This window comes from Eptatretus burgeri, chromosome 18, assembly GCF_056783735.1.
Source record: "Eptatretus burgeri isolate ZD-2024b chromosome 18, Ebu_testis_v1, whole genome shotgun sequence".
NCBI lineage: Eukaryota > Metazoa > Chordata > Myxini > Myxiniformes > Myxinidae > Eptatretus > Eptatretus burgeri.
The window spans coordinates 40784497-40807993 of record NC_140978.1 but is presented as its reverse complement, the minus strand read 5'-3'; the positions used below and the strand labels follow the sequence as shown (position 1 = coordinate 40807993).

Sequence of the window (23497 nt, the reverse complement as noted above, 5' to 3'; positions counted from 1 at the left end):
TGGTGGACTATATCAAGTAACACCTTGTACCTGTAAAGCACCAGGGTGATGGTTCGTCGTCCATTCCCATAGATGCTACCCGAACAGCTATCACGTATGCAAGATGTATCAGTTTCCCAATCCCGACTGTTTGAGAGTGTCTCGGGTGGAATCCCCCAATCATGCATTTTCCCAATAATCTGAATTGTTCATCGTATATCATATTGATAAGAGAAGCAACGAAAAATCTGAACAAGAAAATTGCCAATTTGTGCTGATTGTACGGATGTTGGCACCTCGAGGTGACAGTGTTCCATAAGGGTCATGCCCAGAGAAAAAAAGATCTCACAGAGATCAGGAGAGCCGTACACATATACCTTAAACGTAGAGAAACAGGGACAAAGGGACTGCAGAAGGAGATGGCAGAGGAAAGATGAATTTAGTTTTGTGAGAAAGACACAATTAAATCAAAACATGTCATGGGAAAGAAAAGAGGAGATCGAGTGTGGTGAGGGGACAGGTGAGAGGGGCAGAGGAGACTTCAGGAATATGTGTGGTGAGGGGACGGGTGAGAGGGGCAGAGGAGACTTCAAGAATATGTGTGGTGAGGAGACAGGCGAGAGGGGTAGAAGAACTTCAGGAATATGTGTGGTGAGGGGACGGGTGAGAGGGGTGGAGGAGACTTCAGGAATATGTGTGGTGAGGAGACGGGTGAGAGGGGTAGATGAGACTTCAGGAATATGTGTGGTGAGGAGACGGGTGAGAGGGGTATAGGAGACTTCAGGAATATGTGTGGTGAGCGGATGGGTGACAGGGGTGGAGGAGACTTCAGGAATATGTGTGGTGAGGAGACGGGTGAGAGGGGTAGAGGAGACTTCAGGAATATGTGTGGTGAGGAGACGGGTGAGAGGGGTAGAGGAGACTTCAGGAATATGTGTGGTGAGGGGACGGGTGAGAGGGGTAGAGGAGACTTCAGGAATATGTGTGGTGAGGAGACGGGTGAGAGGGGTAGAGGAGATTTCAGGAATATGTGTGGTGAGGACCCACCCTGGGAAGACCTGGTGTTGGCTTAACGATTTGCGTGGCTAGCTTAAGATCTTAGGGTCTTGAGTTCAAGCTCCGATCGGGTCGTTGAATTAACACCAGATGGGATGACTCAGCCTGTCATCCTTCCGAGGTTGGCAAAATAACTACCAGCTTCATGGTAATCGTGGCACTGCATCAGCAGCACAGCCACGGCCTCAGGCAATGATGCTACTCGCAGCCTTGTGCTGCACATGAAAGAGTACAATGAGGAGGAGAGGGAGGAGGAGAAAGAGGAGAAAGAAGGGAAGGAGGACGCACCCTGGGGTAGCATTGAAACAGTGAAGTCAGAGAACGCATATGAAGAGAATGCAAAGGAAACAAGTCTTACCTTCATCTCCATTAGTGAGCCGTGGGATTCCCTGCATCAAGAGGAAAAGCAAGAGGTAAGGTGAAGGTTCCACATAAACACACCTGATTGACCACATATGAGCTGGAACATGTCACGCACTTTGTATACCTGTGACACTGCGACAGTATAGGTGAGGTCTCCTGCACACTGACCCTTCCTTAGCTGACATACCATGGAAATGACTGTCCCGTGCTGGGGAGAATGTGGAGCGCCTACTCATCACTAACCCATGGTGGAGATATTAGGGGCCGGTGTTAACAAGGTGTGTATAAAATGGCTCTTCATCATACTGTGGAGTTATTCGGTGCTGGCAGGATGGCCTGGAGGGACACACACTCGTCTATGAGCTGTCCAGCCCGAGTTAGAATGTCCACCAAGTTATAAACTTCCATTCTGGTGTTTCACAGGCAACACCAGCAGGAGTGAACGTGTACACCATCCAGGGATGGACGTTAGGCCAGAGGATCTTCTGCCAGCACTACAAGGTCGTTAGTGGACTTTAAAGATCTCATGAAGGTTTATTTCAGGAAATGGAGGTGAGCTGTCGCCAGCACACTCACAAATTACAAATTCCTTCCCGAGGACGACAACGGAAAACCACCAAGCATACCCTTTACCAAGAGACTACTTCAGTAACACATGCTCCATCAAGAGATAACCTACAATGAGAAAGATGATGATGATGATTACTAATTCTATAAGCAGTAATCTAGAGTAAGCTACAGATGGATTACCTCTGACAGTACTTGTTCTTACCTGCGTTTGCACAATCAGAATAGCCATCAGCAGCAAGATGCCTGCTCGCTGTGCATCCTTGTCTCGGGCCATGTTTAGCACAGAGATGAAGATGAATAACTCTTTGGGTTTTTAAAGACGTTCACTACACACAGGTACCCCTTCCGCTCACCCACCCCAAACTCATCAACCAACAACAGGCTCCGCGTCCCCAAGCCAACACCTTGGCGCAGGTGAAACAGCCAAGGTGTTACGCATTACAATAAAATAAACATCTTTCATCTTTACCCCATGATTTAATAACCACGAACATGCTCAACATTACACTTTACTCAACACTACACTCCTCTCAACACCACGCTCAACACACTACACTTCTCTCAACAACATCCGCCAAACAACACCACTCTCAACAATACCCTCAACACAACATCACTCTCAACATGACACTACACTATCCCCAACACCACCCTCAACACACCACTTCTCTCAACAACATCCTCCAAACAACACCACTCTCAACAACACCCTCAACACAACATCACTCGCAACACGACACAACACTATCCCCAACACCACCCTCAACACACTACACTTCTCTCAACAACATCCTCCAAACAACGCCACTCTCAAGAACACCCTCAACACAACATCACTCTCAACATGACACTACACTATCCCCAACACCACCCTCAACACACCACTTCTCTCAACAACATCCTCCAAACAACACCACTCTCAACAACACCCTCAACACAACATCACTCTCAACACGACACTACACTATCCCCAACACCACCCTCAACACACTACACTTCTCTCAACAACACGCTCAACACAACATCACTCTCAACACGACACTACACTATCCCCAACACCACCCTCAACACACTACACTCATCTCAACGACACCCTGAACACATTAACACACTACATTTCTCTCAACAACACCCTCAACACAACACCACTCTCAACAACACCCTCAACACAACACCACCCTCAAAACACTACACTTCTCTCAACAACACCCTCAACACAACACCACCCTCAGAACACTACACTTCTCTCAACAACATCCTCCAAACAACACCACTCTCAACAACACCATCAACACATCACCACTCTCAACACGATACTACACCAACAACACAACACAACTCTCAACAACATCCTCCAAACAACACCACTCTCAACAACACCATCAACACAACACCACTCTCAACACGGCACGACACTACCCCCAACAACACCCTCAACACACTACACTCATCTCAACAATATCTTCCAAACAACACCACTCTCAACAACACCATCAACACCACACTATTCTCAATAACACTCACATTATATAAGCTTATATTACCACCAATACCTCCCACATTGTTAATCATCCCAACAAAGACCGATGACAATGCGGTGAGAGATGCGATCGGGAATGGAAATCGACAAAGGGACAGACGGAGGAAGACACCGTCCATTTATTCACGTAACAAGACGCGGACGAGCCTTGGTGTGAATCCATTTGGTATCAGTTTGAGTTTCACCGTGCCATCACTACCTGCACATCACAGGTTACGGTTGGGAATTTAGGATATTGTGCCATCCCTTGTGCAATGGATCCCCAAATTATTTCCGCTTTTGTGGATTGTTGTTGAGCTTGTAGGTGTTCTTTCAATGTGTCCCTCTCTCTCTCTCTCTCTCTCTCTCTCTCTCTCTCTCTCTCTCTCTCTCTCTCTCTCTCTCTCTCGACCCTGTGTTTAAACGTGGATGTGTACCTGGATTCGCTTAAAAAAATTAACGTCGCACGTGGATTACCCAAAAGTTATCCGAAATCAATCGAAGTGCAAGTGAATTACTGTTATCCTTTTGAAAAGAACAGGTCATTATGTGCACAGCAATGTAGCACCTTGTAAAATTACAAAGGAACACCACAATGTGCCAGGGCACCGACTGGTGATGCAACCACCTGCTCAAATTGTTCATGGAATCCTTTGGTCTCATTGGATTCGCTTATGGAAAGATAACTACCGATATAACTAAACCCCATGGACATTCCTGTTACAATTGCAGTTAAAGATGGCAAATAGAAATACCTTCATCATCAAATTACGAAACAAGAGGCAAAATAAAAGTGGGAAAGTCACACCTGTGAAGTGGAGTACAGTACTGTATCAGGTATTCCGCCTGACGCATACAATTTGCCTACATTGACGTAACTTATAGCCAGGTGTGTTTATGTTGTGTGTCGACATCACATCGCGAGTGTTAAGGTGTTCTTCTTTCAGATACAGCACAAGGCTGTGAGGTACCATTATTGACTGAGGGCAAAGCTGTGCCTCTGATGCAGTACCCCCTGTAGGTAATGGCAGGAATTAGTAATTTGTTCAGGGTGCCAGCGATAGCTCGCCGACTCTTCAAGAAGAACAACGTGGAATCTTTAGCGTCCACTGAGTAATGCTGGCAGACGGGACACCCAGTTGAACGCCCATCCGAGGGACGGCACGCGCAAACACTGATGGAAAAACTCCGCTCGTGAAATACCAGGATGACAGTTTATAACTGGGCCGCGATTCAAGCCCAACAGCTAAGAGGCGAGTGTGCGTGCCTGTCATCAGGTGGGCGTATAGGTCACACGGCTTTTATGGTCAGGAGTCGGATGAGAAAGGGAGTTCCAGGTCACTTGCTAAATTGTGTTGGCTCAGTTGGTAAAATGTCTAAAATCTCAGATAACTGACCCCTAACCTTAACCGAACCAGCTCATTTTATCAGGCAGGCCAGAAACCTCTTTTTCGAGACCACTTTAACCCACTGTATTATAACGTAAGGGTTCATAATAACATTGATTTTCTGTTGCTTCTGTTGGTTAAATGAACCAAAAATTTCAGACAACCCTGTGGGAGAAAATAATTATATTAATGTAATTGATTATAATTGTTGCTGGTGCTTTATAAATTTAATTCTTATGCTATAAGTCGAATTGGCTGTCAGTTATGCTTCCCTTTACCCAAGAGTGTTTTGACCTAAATGTTGACAAAGTCACCTGGTTGATAACACCAACTTTTGCCATGATTATGTCATTCACTTTTCACCAAGTAGACACGTATTACAGTTGGAGTTCTTTTATTCTAATGCATATCGGCCCCCTCCACTCCCTGCTAAGAACATATGAATGCCAGGAAATGTAATCTTGGTTTAGTGCAAATCATTGTGGATGCTTACATCTCAGTGTTTTGGACTTCGTAGTGCGATGTTAATAAAATTATCTGATGTGATGTACTTTCCGTTGTGGACAGTGAATTAATTGTGGCTTTCATTTGAGTAGCAGGATTTACATCGAGTCGGGTAAACAACGTTAAATATAAAATTCCACAACAACCCTGACCCCATACAAAACATTCATCATGTGAGACATCAGGATCCCACCGAGGATTTACCCCCTTCCCACCCCCAAACATAAAGGGGAGAAAAACTTTCTTTAGAAATCCAAAATGTTAAAAATGTTACAAAATATCGACTTTTTAAAAGTTGAAAACTCCATACTTCTCCACATTTCTATCCTCTTTCGAAGATTCACTCTCATCTACCTTTATTTTCACAATACTTTTCAAAATGCTCCCTTAGTGTATATTTAAAAAAAAATAAAAATAATGACACGAGTTCATAATGGTTTGTTTTCTCTAACTAACCGAATGGTTTCTAACTAACCGAAAAATCTCCTCCACATTCAAATCATGTGATCTACAAGTCCAGCGGACGATGTCTAAAACATGTACAATGTTAAATAGCTCACTCGTCCATCTTTTCCATCCATCCATTGGGACCAGACTCCGTGAAGAGCGTTATTGCTGCTTAAGCAGTCTCCTGGGCTATTGGACACAATCCTGGATGGGTCGCCACTCCGACACAGAATACCAGCATGCAGGCATCGAGTTTAGTTTGAGTACAAACTGTTAGCTTTAACTGTCATTTTCATCGAGTTGAGTTAGAGTACAAAGCGGACGAGGACTGCCTTTGCATTTTGAGATGTTTTCCAGTTGATGAATGCATTGTTACATTAGTCCACAAACCTTGAACAATAGAAACCCATTTCTGATTCTCAGTAAACTTTGTAGAACTTTCCTCTCCAGCCGATCACACAAAGTGCGATTGAAACGCTCAACTACAACGGCTATCCCCTAATTCATTACAGGTGCTTTACAATCATAATATAATGGGCGTAAGCCTGGAACTTCGAACACACTTTTCTCCGAACATATTCTGTTCATACTTCCAAAATCTTCACATTATGCGTCCCATGTATTTACGCAGGTGATAGCGGATTCAAAAAATCGAATATAGATAGACTTTTCAGAGAGAATCGATGACGTCACAATCAGCAGCGTTCGGCGGCAAACCGACGGCTGGGTCCCAGACGACGTGCTTTACTTAACCAAGTCCATGAGTTCAGGACGTTTGCTCAACTCAGCATTTACGACTTTTAAGCTGCCATGTTGTTAATCTGTTGATGGAGGTAATAGAGAAACGACGAATATGTCAAATCGTTTGTGTTACTCATCCGGCACTATGTGTCAAGGCCAACAATCTAAAGCGACCGGTCTCAAACACTACCATGGGCACCCAGACACGCCACCGATATGAACTGAGCTGTTGAATGTGGTGCAAAACATCCAAAGAAACTACCGTAACCGAGTGTTGTGCTCCATCCTGTCCCCCATACCCGTCGTAGACGGGTATCTGCTAGTTTAATGTAATCGTCTTCACGACAGTTCATTCACGTTCTGATGTACAACTCTGTTCCTTCATTGATCCACAGCTATTAGGTTTCCTTTTCTTGCGTACCACTTTGAAAGCATCCACGACACTGAAACCTGTTGAACGGCCTAAACCTCAATCTCAATTTGTCCCTTTTAGTTTTCTGAAAATAAACCTGCTGTATCTTCCTTTTCATTGAATGTAGGATTTCCGATCGGACACAGATTATAGTACATTTCCCAATCGGCCTCGATGTCATGTTTTATTCCCTTAATAATCATTGTGGTTGATACGAATTTCATCAACCCGATTCTTAAGATCTGCTTTAAGGCTGAGGATGTCTGCCTCCGTCTAATGTCTAGAGTTTGTTCCCAGTCCACAAAAAAAAATAAGAATACCTGGGCAGGTGCAATTTGCTCAGAATCCCAATTATTAGAAATCAAAATCAAATTTAGACTTTTTTAAATTATTGATCCGTTCTGTGTTCTGGCTGCTCCCCGAGCTTTGACACTGCATACATAAATAACCCACACGTGGTCAGGAAGTGGCCGTCACACAGCTAATGGTCAGGTATGTGTACGCTATGAGGCTAGTGGTCTGGTGTGTGCACCTCACACGAATAAGCCATAAACAGCAGAACTACACGACTCGTATCACTCCTGAAAGGCACCTGACACATACCTTATCATAATAAAATACACGAATTCTGGGATTCGTGGGATGTATGTATGTTTGTATTTTATAGAATTGAAACTGGCTTGGCCAATCTCCACCAAATTTAGCATATGTGCTGAGAGTACCTGTGAGCCGGTCATAGACAATTAAAATCGGCCCCAATTCCCCCTGAGGGTGGTTGAGGGATGACACATTCAAGTCCTTTGTACTGTGATGCTGACACTTATAAGGGGAGTGTGTTGCAACCAGAATATTTATAATGGGGGAGGGATGTTCACATGGCATCGTGCAAGACAGTTCACTGACACCGCAATTTTTGTATATTACCTTATCCAGTTTTTGGCTTAGACATATTGTTTCGGACATATTGATGGTAGATTCTAACCCGAACCCACCCCCCCTCCCCCCATAGTACAATGAGCAAAGTACCACTTGTCGCACTCTGGAAAAGGTAAGACTTGCGAGGTCTGAAAAGTAAGACCATCAAGTCTCGAGAGGTTCCTGAAGTAGGAAATGGTTTAAGAATCGTTCTTCCGTAACCTCTTTATAATCAAATATTTCCTGCACATGATGCTCACACAGACTCACACGAATTACACAAGCGATGGATGCGAGTTGGATGTGTTTTTGTATGAGAACCGAGTTACTTTTATTGAATATAAGCACCACGTGTATATTAATGATGTAAATGTATGTAATTAGTGCTGCATGTAATCAGTAAATATTTGTAGTTATCGCTTTCCTAGTTCTTATCTGTCACTCTCCATGAAGTGAAGGCAGTAATACCTTCCCTCCTATCTGGGATCAACCCCTGAAAGCGGACACCTGGAGCGTCGCGACTCAGCCTGGAGCGTTGCGAGCTGAGACACCTGCCAGATTTACGCAGCAATTTCAATCACCCGCCTTTACAGGGTTAAAACCAGTGGAGGTGCAGCTCTGATGAATAAAATACCATATTAGTTATTCAAGTAACGCTGAAAATATGAATGCAACACAAATTCAAGGAAAGAGTACTGAGCTAACGCGCCACTGCAGTCGATTTGGTTTTCCGATGAATCAGTTAGTCAGGTCAGGTCAGATTAGATCTGGGACTTGCTGCAGGTACCATGTAAACTTGTACTAACCTGTTGCATGGTCGGGTTGTCGGCGACTGAACCGTCTCCCCCACCAAGTTTCTTGGTGAGGAGGGTGTATGATATGGACACCCAGCAGGATGAAGACCAAAACTTGTCAAAGGATGGAGGAGCTCCTTGTGCCTTGTGAGCCAACGGCCATCCATATTTAGTGCGCAACTGTGTTTGCGGACGTCGTCCTACAGTTGGGTTACTGTTTATTAGGAGGTTGGTGGCAAGATTTGCACACCAGCCACTGTAAAACCCTTCAAACCACAAAACAGAAGAAAACCACAAAGAGAATTGAAAACGCACTCCGTGGGAGTGGGGCAGCTGCCCTCTGCAGGGCAGCTCACCAGATGGCAGGATTGGAGCAAAGCCTTCGGGACCCCCACACTTTGACAATAGGAGGAAAACTACGGGTAACCTGCCCGGGTAAGACTACGGTAGTATGTGTCGGGGTGGTGCTGAGGTGTCATCCACCAGAGGGTGGGCTCCTTGGGTTAACCTGAAGAGGTCCCTTCGGGTGGATGCCTGGAATGTCCTGTCCCTAAGAGAGGATGATTACCTGTCTCTGTTATCATCTGAGCTCAAGCGTTTGGACATCAGTATTGCAACACTCTCTGAGGTTCAGAGACCGGATTGTGGCAAGATCATGGCGGGTGGTTGCACCTACTGTTGGTCTGGTTGCTCTGATGGTTACCATGTCCAAGGAGTTGCTGCAGCTGTGTCCAATAAGCTAACACCAATGATAATTGAGGTAACACGGGTAAACGAGCATATTATCAGACAAAGGATTCGTCACTCCATAGAGTCATTTCCCTGGTCTCTGTTTATGCTCCAAATGAGGTGAGTGATCTCGCCGTGAGGGACGCATTCCATGCTGCGCTCGAATCTGTGGTTAATCAATGCCCCAGGCTTGATACACTTCAATCTTGGGGGATTTCAATGCATCGACTGGAACTGATAGGGATGGTTATGAGACATGTGATGGTCCCAATGGGTCTGCAACTGTGAACCACAATAGTACTAAGTTCCTTGACTTTGTAAGAAGTCATGGACTTTAGGGTGGCTGATTCATGGTTTCAGCGCCTACAAGCTCATCGCTGGACTTGGTGTTCCAACGCTGGCGGTGTGGCAAAGGAGGTTGACCATGTGCTCGTTGATGGTCGCTGGAGGATAATCCAAAACTCCAGGATCTACTGGAGTGCTCAGTTCCAAAATACTGACAACCAGCTTGTTGAAGCAACTCTTAAGTTGCAGCTTAAATACAGGAGAATGGGACCATCCCAGCCGAAGCTGGATGTTTTCAAGCGCAAGGATGAAAGGGTAACTGAGGAGTTTGCGACCTGGCTGAGTGGGGATTTGGGGGGCCTGGATGCTTTGGGGAATCCTGAAAAGTTGTGGAGTGCCTTCAAGAACACTGCCCATGATGTTGCCAGTAGATGTCTTGGAACTCAACGGAGGTAGAAGAAGAATTTTGTTTCTCAAGGGACACTGGATACCATTGCCCAGAGTCACAGGGCCAGGCTGAATGGCAGAGCTGAGCTGTTTAGGGAGCTGAGGTGTAAAACTGTACATGCACTAATGGTGGAGGAGGAGGCCTATGTGCGAGGAATCTGTGAGGGGATAGAGCAACACCTGTGGTCCAGTGATTCTCGTCCTTACAGGGGAATTCACACATTGTGTTCATCCAAGCTCGGCCCTCGGTGTACTGCAGTTAGAGCAGAGGGTGTTGGGCTCTTGTCACAGGAGTCCGAAGTGAAGGCCCGCTCGATGGAAGGATGGTTACTTTGAGGGGCTGTACCAGGCTGATCCCCCAGCTGTCAAGTTGGACGTCAAGGGTGCTACAATCCCTGTTGCTGAGCCTCCAATCAACTGTGATCCACCTTCGTTTGTGGAAACACCGACTGCGGTGAACCGGCCGAAATGGGGTAAAGCTCCTGGGATCCATGATGAACTTTTCAAGGCTGGTGGAAATGCTGCACTCAGGTCACTGCATACAGTTCTGTGATCTGCCTGGAACACAGGCATCATCCCAAATGACTGGAAGAGGGGCCTTGTTGTCCCTCTCTGGAAAGGGAAGGGTGATCGCCAAGACTGGATCAACTATCGAGGGTTAACACTGCTCTCAGTGCCAGGCAAGGTCTTTGCTCGGATAATTCTTGATAGGCTTCGTCACCATTTGCTTGAGCACCAACGTCCAGAGAAGTCAGGCTTTACACTAAAGAGGTCAACGATTGACCGTATCCTTGCCCTTCGGCTCCTCACAGAACGCAGACGAGAGTTTCGGCAGGGGCTGCTTGCAGCCTATGTTGATCTCTGCAAAGCGTTTGATTCAGTGAATCGGGATGCCCTCTGGAGAATTCTTGGTCTTCGTGGGGTGCCACCAAAACTGTTCGATCTGATGTCTGACCCCTACTCTGGTACTAAGAGTGCTGTGAGATGTGGTGGTACCATCTCTGACTTATTTCCAGTTGTTCCTGGAGTTCATCAGGGGTGTGTACTGGTCCCCACACTTTTCGGCAATTATATGGACTGTATTCTGGGGAGGATGTCGGAGAGATCAAGCTGCGGTGCATCGTTTGGGAATCTCAAGATCTCTGACCTTGATTTCACAGATGATGCAGCCATCTTTGCAGAGACTCTAGATATCCTTTTGGGGGCCCTCGAAGTGCTGAATGAGGAGTCGGAGCCGCTGGGATTATGGGTTTCCTGGGACAAAACGAAGATCCAGGCTTTCAATGACATCTTGGATGCTGCGGTCCTGTCTGTGTCTGTTTGTGGTGAGGATGTTGAGGTCGTGGAGAGATTCACTTACCTTGGCAGTGATATTCATGTTCCTGTGGCAGTGAGTCATGGATTCACTGGATCATGGGGTGTAGCGCTACCAGTACCTGTGCGGGAGGACGAAGGTCCAAGTCTTCAGGTCTTTGCTCTATGGATGTGAGACTTGGACTCTGACCAGGGATCTGAGACGGAGACTAAATTATTTTGGTACCAGGTCTCTTTGGAGAATCCTTGGCTATGGCTGGTCGGACTTTGTGTCCAACGAGCGGTTGCTGAGAGACTCAAATGAGATTTGTTACCTGCATAGTCCGTGAGCGTCAGTTGCGGCTGTATGGACATGTGGCTCGTTTTCCTGACGCTGATCCTGCTCACCAGATTCTCTCAGCGAGGGAGTCTTCTGAGTGGAGGATGCCAATGGGCCGACCACGTGCCTCGTGGTTGCAGCAGGTTGATCAGCATCTCAAGGAGATGGGGATGGACCAGGCATCTGCCTGGGGGATGGCCAGACGGAGGCCACTGGAGTATCAGCGTAAAGTGGACGCAGCAACGCGCTGCTCTGGTGCATGCCCCCATACCTGACCTGATGAATCAGATTTAAAAGTAATAAAAACTCAACATAAATAAATTTGTGAGTTTACATGTTTCGCATTCTTCTCTGAAACCATGCCACTGGGACCAGAGGTTCAAATCCAGTAGAGAATGTTGATTTGTCCATTGTCTACTAATGTCCTTGTGATTTGTGTAAAATAACAAGTCCAAAGCACAAGACCTGGTACTCTTGCATCACAGACTGGTTGATGTCCTCTGTGTTTTACCTCGTCTCCTTAGGTCGAGCTGCCTCTGATCTCTCACTAACTTTTCAAGCATGTACGTGTTCTTCCAGTAACCCCCTCCTGGTGAAACTCCCAGACATCCAGGTCAAATGCTCACCTCAACTCCTTTGCTCCCTTTTCTTCACGATTGCAGAACTTGCCTTCCTGATGCCGTCCAATCCCACTCTCCTCTTCAGGGAGTCAAGCAGGTGGTACACCACCATCTCATTCCTCATCCCACTTTCTCACAGATGAGCATACTCATTTTATCTATCCTATAAAAGGGGCCGTGTGTGCATCCGAGTTCCATCCATTGATTGGACAGTTCACCTGACGCCATCCACAATTTCTATACTGCATCCGCCACGTTGCTTACTGCAATGCGAAGACGACGAAGACATCTTCGGAGCTGTCATATTCACAATCTCCATGCCCTCCATCTATGTCTTCCCTTCAATGTATAAAATGACCAAAGAGACAGTTAAAAGGATTTTGAGCTGATTGGCATCACGGACCTTGTGAAGAGAGGCCTCAGTGATCGAAGCAGCGATCTGTTGTTTATACACCACCCAAATAACTGTTTGGCATTCTCTCAAGCATGGCTTTTTCCACCGAGGTTGCGCGGGTTCTTGTTATTATTTCTGACTATTTTCTCTTAAAATTTTGAGTTGGACAGGCAACTGTGACGGATTTCTGTGAAGTCGGTGATAGCATGATAGGGAGGGGAAAGCGTTACATATTTCGCCGTTTCGATGTGGGAATGCTCATTTGGGAGGACAGAGTTGGGGTTGTGGGGAGGAGGGGAGGTGAGGAAAGAGTAAACATGGGATAGATTTGGAAGGGGGAGATTGAGGACTCTTGGTGGGGGGAGGAGGGGGCCGGAGGACGTTTGAAGGCTTGAAGTGGGGAAGGGATTGATGCCTTAGGGTTGGGAGGGTGAAAACTTGGGGCTGGGGAGAGAGCAAAGGTGGGACAGAGTTGGGAGGGGAGGTTCGAGTTTTGATATTGGGGGGGGGGGGAGGGTTTGTGGAGTTGTCAGAATTGCATGTGAAAGTTTACACACAATAAAACTGTAGTTGGCCACAGCTCTGTGTGTGTATCACCATAGAAACAAACACAATCACCCTATGGGTAATGTGCTGATTTATATAGAAAATAAACGATGCAGGCATCAATACAAGATCTTTTTTTTTTCCTTTGCCTTATGATGGTTGAGGCAGAATCAAGTTTGGCTAAAGAAGTCTCAATTTGGCGAAAATAAATCCTGGACTTGAGCCAAATTGGATAAAGGGAAAAAAATCCTCATACCAACATCGTTTGATTAACTTTCAAATCATAGTTCAAATGTGTACAAGTTATCTCCGGAACTTATGAACGGTCATACCAAAGACTTTAAAAAAAAAAAATGGTATGTGGTGCTTCCTTGCTTGATGCTCAGCATTTAAAAGGATAAGAGCACGGACAATCGACATAGGTTGGTATCCATGGGGAGGAGGAAATTTCACCTTCGGAAATGCCCCGCTGAGTGCGGTGAGAAAGGCGGCGCCATTGTTGTGACATAGCTGGTACCTCGAGTACCCCAGGAAGTGACATCACTTCCCCCAAGCTCAGTGGCTGTGCTTGTCTTGTCTAACAGTCCTTTGTTGTGTCTTGTGTATTTGTCTGCATGTTCGTGTGTGTGTGTGTGTGTGTGTGTGTGTGTGTGTGTGTGTGTGTGTGTGTGTGTGTGTGTGTGTGTGTGTGTGTGTGTGTGTGTGTGTGTGTGCGCCAATTCCACTACATGCCTTCGATAGTGTAAAAAAAATAACGATAATAAAATAAAAGTTTAACAATGAATATATGCAAGAGTTCAAGGAAAGACAAAATTAATGGGAATAAACAAAGTTAACATAAGCAGTGAACATTCAATGTCAAAAGAACTACTGGGAGCTTTTGCCTAACAAAATAAATAATATTAATATCTGCCTGAGGTTATGTCTCTGATCAAAATATGAACACCGACAGACACAAATGTGCCAAAGGACAACATTGATGAGTCAACATTAAGAAACCTGTACAAAATGATCAATGCTCAGCATCTGAAAGCAGACAGACATCGAGCTCAATGGTTGCCAGATGTCAAAAGCAACGGTAGCATGGTAAGTTGGTGGTTATAAAGCCTGCGGTAAGTTTGAGATCACGCCAGTTAACCACTGGATCTTCTCTTCCATCCCCCTTTTCTTGGCCGCCATCTCCTTCAACATGGTCCGCATCTCAGCTTCAACCAGAACCACCTGTTCATAACAAAATAAATAAATAAATAAGTAAATAAATAATAAACTAATAACTTAACGGTTAATGGAAGCTAGCAGAAAAAGTAATTGAACATGCAGCATTGGGGACTGCGGCATGGCAAGCGCAAGAGGACGGCACTCAGCAGGTTACCCCTCACCTTTCACCTTAACACAAAGAAACTATTCTAATCATAACGCTAACTATACCAATTGTAATAATCATCTAATAAATAAATGTCATTTTCTGTCTGTCTGTCTGTGTGCGTTTGTATGCAACACCAATCACACCAAAACTACTGGGCCAATTGCCACCAAACTTCACACATGGACCAAGTTCGACCTGATGGTGAACATGGGCTACTTGGTTTCATCTGTCGTCGCGGGGTTCCGGAGGGAAGGTCGACGAAAATTCTCGATGTAAATGCCTATCGTGTAGCACCACCCGGTGGTGGTCGAAGAGGGTATTGCAAGCTAACTGTGGAGATAACTTGCATTTTTGCACTGTACACATCCCCAGAGAGTGGGAAGCCCCAAAGCCAACCTCCTCAATATAATTGGGGAGGCAGGGATGGGAGTCTGGAGGGAGGGGAAGGGGTGGGGTGGCAGTCTGGAGAGAGAGGGGGTGGGATGAGGCAGGGATAGGAGGGAGGGAAAGGGGTGTAATGGTAGGAGGGAGGGGAAGGGGTGGGGTGGGAGTCTGGAGAGAGAGAGAGAGGGGGTGGAATGAGGCAGGGATAGGAGGGAGGGAAAGGGGTGTAATGGTAAGAGGGAAGGGAAGGGGCAGGAGGGAGGGGATGGGGTGGGAAGAGGGACCGGACATTGCCCTGCAATGCTGGACACCCCTGCTAGTTTGAAATACAAGGCTGGCAAGGGTTGATTTAAAGCACTGGACTTATTTTAAATCCCTCAGAAAAGAAATCAAATGTGAAGCTAGAGCACAAAGCCTGAGGATAAACAAACAAGGATGGTATTGGAGACGCCTGGGCATTTTTAAGAGATCCGCAGCTCCTCTGTAGCACAAACGATTTTTGGAGATATGAAGGATAATCCTTCATATTAGAGGTATCAGTGAAGTACAGCACAACATGCAAATAAGAATTGTTCAAATGATCATGGTGGAGTGTTTTGGTAACAAGTCCCAGAAGAACAATCGTCGTGTTAAAAAGAAAAATCCTGAATGGCAGAGAATACTGGTTTTGGGGAAACCGTTTCGTTATGAAGTACCATCGTTTCTTTCTCGAAAAGAGTTAAAGGTCATGAGTTCAGTCCCACACAGAGTACACTTCAGTGAGCTTACTTTAACATGGAATTGTTTAAAATCATGCTGCAAAGGAATGGAACCATGAAAAAACAAGTGTGCAGCCACAACAGAACAAACCCGCTTTTGGGAATCTTCAATCTCGCTCCGCAAAGCAGACTCCTGGTGCTGAAGCTCCGCGCGATGCTTTGAAACAGATGCTTCGACCTGCCGCTGGAACGTTTGCTCCGCATCCTCGAGCTTCTGCGCAAGGTCCCTGCCGAAGAGTATTCGCAACAAACCCTCTTCAATTGTCCATTCAATAATTCCTCACTTTCACGTTGATTCGGTCAACGTGGTTTCATTATGACGTCACTGATACAATTCGGAACTTGTATCCTTTTAACGACACGACATTCACTATTCTGTCGTTTGCCAGCAGGCCATCGCAAATTACTTTGTGTAGCGTAGATGTCGAGGCGTATGACGATGCTGTACCATTGCATCACGGCATTTTGATGCTGTTTGAAGATCAGTCGAAAATGCTCAATAAGTGATAGAGTCCTGTTGTAAGAAAACAATCAACACAATTCCATTCGAAATTAAATTTGAGGTTTTAAAGGGATTTGATGCCGGAGAACGAGCGGTTGATAATTGGGAGAGTGCTTGGGTTGTCCATGAACTCCACCACTCGCCCCTCCACCCCAACTCGAAAAAACAACCTCCACACCCATCACTGGTGAGTGTCATCTTATTTAAATTTATATCTCTTCGATTTTTAAAAAAGTTATTTTATTTTAAAATGTTATTTCATTTAGGAATGCACTGTACAGGTATGTACTGGCTTTTCTGATGAGAAATGTTCAAAAGAACCTAACTCCAGTTCATGAGGTCGAGTGAAGCGAGGTCGAGGTCGAGGTCGAGGTCGTTTATTCCTGATACGTGAAACACCCTGCAACCCATGCCTACAGAAAACAGACTTTTTGGAACGCCGGCCGCATTTTACATCCAATGATCATGGAACTTCGGTTAAATGTTTCTCCGTGGTCGGCGCTCCTATGTTGAAAGCTTCATTTCGATCGCTCAAGTGGTTGCGGAGAAAACGAATTTCAAAGTGAACAAAGGTGAAAATGTGAGGGCGGAAGAAAATATAAGTGAGGGCCTCGGCTGACGTTCCACAACATGGTCAAGGATGGTTGTGGACTCCTATTACTTTAATTCTTCTCAAGGGAAAAAGGTTGTGGACGTCAATTTAATTCTTCTTATGGGTACATTAATTTATCTATCTATAATTCCAGCAATCTCTGAGTGTGTGTGTGTGTGTGTGTGTGTGTGTGTGTGTGTGTGTGTGTGTGTGTGTGTGTGTGTGTGTGTGTGTGTGTGTGTGTGTGTGTGTGTGTGTGTGTGTGTGTGTGTGTGACCGCTGTTTCTCGACAACCGCTGGTCCGATCTAATTGAAACTTGCCAGGTATATTGCTGGGGACCTGAGGATGTGCCTTTTCAAGGTTTGATATTAATCGGCAAGTGGTTCCTAAGTTATGGCCATTTATTTACCAAACCAATGGGAAGACACATTGTTGCGTGGGCGTGGCTGATGGGGAAGGGAAGCACAGCCACGTTCTCCATTACGGGTTACAACGTACGGGCTTCCGGAGAGTGATGACTTCGTGTATTCTAATAATTTCTCGATTTCTTATGCGCATTTATAGATAAACACAATGGCCCAAGTTAAGATCGTTTTCATATTAGACGGTGTATAAATTTCGGGAACATCAGAGTGCTGGTATGCTCCAAACCAGAAAGTAAATTTTTTCTCTCTCTTCTCTTCTCTTTTTGTTTTTCCTTGCCATGACATTGGGAAAAGGTAAAATACGTTGGCGCTAATTGAATAATTGGGTATTAAAAATAAATTGCAAATAATCGTAACTGCGAATAATATCGAACTTCCGGGTCACGCACGTACGGGCACGAGAGAGCAAAGAAACGGCCTGTGTGGTTTATTTATTTATTATTATTATTATTATTTTTTATTTTTTTTACGGGCACGTACTAGAATGGGAAAATGTGATTCGCTTAAAGTCCCATTTTTCGAGAGCATAACTACGCTGTTAAGCGAGGACCAAGTGTACTCGACTGTCGGCTATAAATTCTCATTGTCAAAGTAAAACAACGGAAATGGCCGACAAATTGAAATTGAAAACCTTAACCGGATTAGCTCACGAGTTTCCTTACTTTTTGTGGCGTCAGGGAGAATAACTTGTGCATTTATATATTTTTTACTTTGATGTCCATCTTCTGGAGGAGTTTCTACATAAATCAATGCAGGACAAACACATTGATAGACATCAGTGTAGTTTTACATGAAATGCAAGTACATCTCCAATAATAAGTTGTGTGTGTGTGTGTGTGTGTGTGTGTGTGTGTGTGTGTGTGTGTGTGTGTGTGTGTGTGTGTGTGTGTGTGTGTGTGTGTGTGTCCTCTGTTACTCCAAAACCATGAAACTGAGCTACCTGAAACTGTGCATACATACTGTTACAGATTTCCGCCCGCCGGCGTGCGAACGACCACGTTAAGCCAATGGCGGCCGTCTCGCCCACCGAACGGACAATCCAGTCGCGGCTTTCCGGATCAACGCCGGAAACCAGCCACGGGTGTGTTTTTAAGCACACCACAGCAAATCAAATATTCCACCCACGCGCGACAGGGTCAATCGCCGAATTGTTGATATACCTAATTATTCACGCAGGCAGACTACCGAGAGGCTGGACCTCAACGGGGCCGCTGGGACACGAGCCACTAAGGCAGCTCGCTTCCTTTTGGGATAACCGAGCGGGGTATTATCGCGCAGTCCTGTTGGACCCGATCACTTTACCGGCTATTTAAAAACCAACTAAATTCCGAGTGCAAGATGGCGGCTCAATTAAGGGAAGAGGACGCAACGAACAGGTTTCCATTCACACAAGGACATTTATTATAATAAAGCACGTATGCAGGCATGCACGTATGCAATTAAACAAGGCAAAACACATATGACAGGAGAACGACAACCGTTCTACACAATCACTTAACAGTTTTTACTACTTAGTAGACACGGGCCCACGGACACACATACACACACACCCAAGAAATGGTGGCTGAGGTCTTTAATAACGAGCTCCAGCTCAGAGGACAGGTGAGCTGAAACCCAGAGCCTATCTCGAACCTCTCCACCTCGTGTGGTCTTCAAGTTGTTCGGACCCGGGCTCCAGGGAGTGCGAGCTGGATCCAATCGCCGTGAGCCGCGATCCTTCCCGAGCTCCGCGAATCCTCCCGCGCTTCTCAACACGTGCAGGTGAGACGAGGTGCCAATCCTTCCCGTCGATGCGTCGCTTCCCCAAGGAATCACCTCCAAGAAGAGGCCGACGAGTCGCACCAAGCCGTGAACCAAACGGAGAACAAAGAGCTCCACGAACCAAGAAGAAGAAGCCACCACTCGCAGCTCGAGTCGAGCAACCGGCTCAACTCTCTTCCAAACAAAGCAGCTCTCCAAAAAGTCTCCACCCGAGCCAAGCCGTGGCCGAAGCTCCACTGAACAACCAGCCAAGCAGAAAACGAAGCTCCAGTGAACAAACCCACATGAACCCTTTCCACTCGAACAAAGAAAGGATCTCCTCTTTATCCTTCTCCCCCCCCTCCCCCGCGCCCGGCGTGACTCATGCCCTCGTGATCCATCCCCCGCTCAACCACGGATGGGAGGGAGTTGTTAACGTCATGAATCACGGGACGGAAGGGCTCTTCTTCCTCTTCGCAAAAGGGGGGGGGGGAGGGATGTCTCCATTGTTCGCTCCATAACTATTAAATCGATCCGCAGCGCATCTAATTGATTTCTAAACATTTAAACAATGGAAGGTGAGCTATCTAGGGAACAAGCACTTATCGACATAGCTGACTGAAGGAACCTGTATGTTGTGTGCAATCGAATTCCCAAATTCGTAACACTACCCCCTCCCCTTTTTACAGACTCGACCCGAGTCGTCAAATTTTCGTGTGACCAGCATGTGTAAGTTTTCCCCAAGTAAGTTTTACCTTCGGATCCCTGAGTGCGACATTTCTTTATACTGTCCCAAAAATAAATAACCTAATGCGCTGCGTAACTAACTAAACAAACTCTCACAGACTCGTTCGGACAACTTAACTAAAATTGCCGGCGCTAAAACAAACATGCAGGTGAGGTTCCACGTATTTACAATTTTCAATTGACTTATCCCTTCCTTAACCATGGCCCAGGACTTGTGATCTGTGAAAGGGGAGAGGAAAAAGTCATTTCAAAGTTCATTGATGCAGGGGAATGGATGGAGATGGTCGCAAAACACAAATGAGCATGATGGATGCACGGGCTGCCTGCAGGGTAGTCCTTGCAAAACTGGATGTTCCTGGCGCACATGGTGATGGGCTCGCAAACAAGGGCGAGCAGGCATGGGGTCATGGCAGAGGCAGGCAAACTAGGTTTGGCAAGGCAAGCCCATGCAGAACAGGCGGCTGCAGCACAACAAGCCGGCAGGTGAAGCTGGCCGGCCTCTGGTGTGGTTCCATCAGGTCTGGAGGGAGTGCGGTGGTGCCGGCCGCTCTGAAGGCGGGCTCGGACCTAGCCTACTGTCTCCCCCCACTCTATCGCCTTTGCCTGTCTCTGTCCATACCCACTCCCTTAATTTGCCACAAAACACAACAAAATTTTGCCCCTCTTTATTTCCCTTTTATAATCGGGTCCCGAACCCCCTTTATAGTCTTTGTCTGGCTAACCTATCCTGTCAACCTAGCCTACTCCCAACCCCTACGTTGCCTCTCTGGAGGAGAATAGGGAGAGACTAGCGTCCTGTCTCGAGGCCCAGCAAAGCCTCAGAATGGCATCCTCAGAGTTCAGCGATCTACCAAGGTGAGTCCAGCGGCCTACGAGTGAAGGGATGGATGGTGCGAAGGGTACATCTCCTATCTACTCTAACCTTTATTACACCTGAAACTACCCCAGGGCTTTCCAAAAACGCCTGACACCTTTAAACTACCGGTTCTAAAAACCATGATTCCCGTCGCCTGTGTTGGTGTCCGTTATAAATTTGGGCCTCGCCCTCAAATTTTCATTCGTGCCCTCGCACAATTTCGACCGGGCGTAGTGGCGTGCGCCTGTAATCCGGCTACTCGGAGGCTTGGGTTGGAGGATCGCTTGAAGACAGGAGCTCTGCACTGGGCCGCGCTATGAGAGGGTGCAGGGCAGCCCGGAATCATGGTGAAACCCAATCCTTATCCCTGTGTAGTCAGAGGCGACCAGGGTTGCGTCAGGAAGGGCATCCGGCGTAAAACCTATGCCAAATCAGTATGCGGATCATAACGGATGATCCGCTGTGGCGACCCATAACGGGAGCAGCCAAAAGACGAACAACAACAAGCCCTCGCACAATTTCCTGGCTGGGCAGCATGGCTCAACTGGCAGGAACTCCCCCTCTGCTGAACTCTAACCATGGCACCCCCAGGCCCGCAGGCTGCCTCCGAGCCTTGCTGCTCCCTATAAATGCGGGGGGTTGCCCTCTCTGGCATTGCGCCCCTCCGATGCCCACGTGGCGTGTTGATACCCCGGGTCCATTTCCGAGGGTCGCCCGTGCCCACTACACTGCCCCCGTGGAATTCTGGCGCTACGGGTCCCGTTTCCGAAGGGTCGCCCGTGCCCACTACACTAACCCGGCCCCTCTTGGGCCCTTGGCCTACTCTGGCCGACGAGTCCGGTGCCCGGGGTGCCCACTAAACAAATACGCAACTTTCCACAACCACGCTCCCAGGCAGTCCATGAACTTCTGCACCCCTCCAAATGGGTTTCCTGCCTTCTCTCGATACCAACAAAACAACCTCCTGTTAGTAAATTTTAATAACCCACTAGCTAACATTAATCTGACCCCGGGGTCACTTAGGTGGGAATCACTCCTCCCCCTAACCAGTCATTCGCAGCATGCATAGCACATTCGCTCCACTCACACACTTGGGCCCGCTGTCCCACACTCATTCCTCACACACTTTCCATTTCACAACTCACACCAACACTCCACACTGCCATTCTTCCTAATTAAATCCCCTGACTAACTCGTGCTCCCTCGTCATCCCTTACATCAATGCACGTTCCATTTACTCTACGTAGCTAAGCTACGTCTCCACTACACATTTCCAGTCTGTCCATGTCTCCGAAAATCCAAAAATTCCCATTTCCTAAATCTGAACTAAAATCCCTCGAACTAATCCATTCCACGGGTTCGATGAGGCTTTGTCCCTGCCCCATGAAGCAGGTCTAACTATCACTAACCCTTCCCCCTAACTAGTGGTATCCTGTGCCCCCGGACAAGGGGGTCTTCCACCCCTTGCCCAGGGAATCCTGTTCACCCGAAGCGAGGCTTGCTTTTTCTTTTCTTTTTTTATATGCGCGCACCAGCGCGGCAACTCGCAACCTGCGCTCTTTCCCTGTGACGTCATGGCAGCTGTCCGCGCTTCGCGCACCTCGTCCCTCCTCGGACGGTACCATCCGGCAGGGATTTCCCTTCTGCAGGATTCCAACCATGAAGCCACGACGTCACCCTGCGCATCCAAAGCAAACCTCACGTTTTGAGGGGTTCCCCACGCGAACACATGTTCGCACACACCCAATAAATGGTGGCTGAGGCTTTCAATAACGAACTCCAGCTCGGAGGACAAGTGAGCTGAAACCCAGAGCCTATCTTGAACCTCTCCAGCTCGTGTGGTCTTCAAGTTGTTCGGACCCGGGCTCCAGCGAGAGCGAGCTGGATCCAATCGCAGTCAGCCGCGATCCTTCCCGAGCTCCCGCGCTTCTCAACAGGTGCTAGTGAGACGAGGTGCCGATCCTTCCCGTCGATGTGTCGCTTCCCCAAGGAACCACCTCCAAGAAGAGGCCGACGAGTCGCACCAAGCCGGGAACCAAACGGAGAACAAAGAGCTCCACGAACCAAGAACAAGAAGCCACCACTCGCAGCTCGAGTGGAGCAACCGGCTCAACTCTCTTCCAAACAAAGCAGCTCTCCAAAAAGTCTCCACCCGAGCCAAGCCGTGGCCGAAGCTCCACTGAACAACCAGCCAAGCAGAAACCGAAGCTCGACTGAACAACCCACACGAACCCTTTCCACTCGAACAAAAAAAGGATCTCCTCTTTATCCTTCTCCCCCCCCCCCACCTCCGCGCCCGGCATGACTCATGCCCTCGTGATCCATCCCCCGCTCAACCACGGGTGGGAGGGAGTTGTTGACGTCATGAATCACGGGACGGAAGGGCTCTTCTTCCTCTTCGCAGAAGAGAGGGAGGGACGTCTCCATTGTTCGCTCGCTAACTATTAAATCGATCCGCAGCGCATCTAATTGATTTCTGAACATTTAAACAATGGAAGGTGAACTATCTCGGGAACAAGCACTTATCGACATAACTGACGAAAGGAACCTGAATGTTGTGTGCAATCGAATTCCCAAATTCGTAACAATACCAAGGGAACTCCAATGAAGTACAGGAGTGAAAATTTGGAGTTTGGGTTAATTAAAACACCCATGTTGAAGATAATTAATGGCTTATTTAATTATATCCCTTATCAGGCACATCCTCGACCACCTCGCTCGAAGCTGTCAAGCCTGCGTTGGAATCCCAACCCAGCTATAAACTGTCATCCCAGGGGTTTCACA

General features: G+C 47.0%; 2 protein-coding genes across 9 annotated transcripts in view; both read right to left on the bottom strand.

Moving 5' to 3' along the window:
- LOC147008973 (collagen alpha-3(VI) chain-like) overlaps positions 1-2295 on the bottom strand; it is a 63257-nt gene extending 60962 nt beyond the window's left edge. For 2 of the 3 annotated variants that reach the window (XM_085863768.1, XM_085863770.1), the window contains exons 1-2: positions 2171-2294; positions 1394-1424 (exon numbers count right to left, since the gene is read on the bottom strand). In XM_085863768.1, coding sequence (XP_085719894.1) covers positions 1394-1424; positions 2171-2242 — 103 coding nt within the window. In that variant the 5' untranslated portion in view covers positions 2243-2294. Of the gene's footprint in view, positions 1-1393; positions 1425-2170 lie in introns of all 3 variants that reach the window. The other variant, XM_085863769.1, reaches the window with a different exon arrangement.
- Positions 2296-13690: 11395 nt separating this feature from the next.
- LRRCC1 (leucine rich repeat and coiled-coil centrosomal protein 1) overlaps positions 13691-23497 on the bottom strand; it is a 55289-nt gene continuing 45482 nt past the window's right edge. For all 6 annotated transcript variants that reach the window (XM_085863773.1, XM_085863776.1, XM_085863777.1 and 3 more), the window contains 2 exons: positions 15942-16077; positions 13691-14563 (listed from right to left, as the gene is read on the bottom strand). In XM_085863773.1, the coding sequence (XP_085719899.1) occupies positions 14441-14563; positions 15942-16077 (259 nt within the window). In that variant the 3' untranslated portion in view covers positions 13691-14440. The remainder of the gene's footprint in view (positions 14564-15941; positions 16078-23497) is intronic.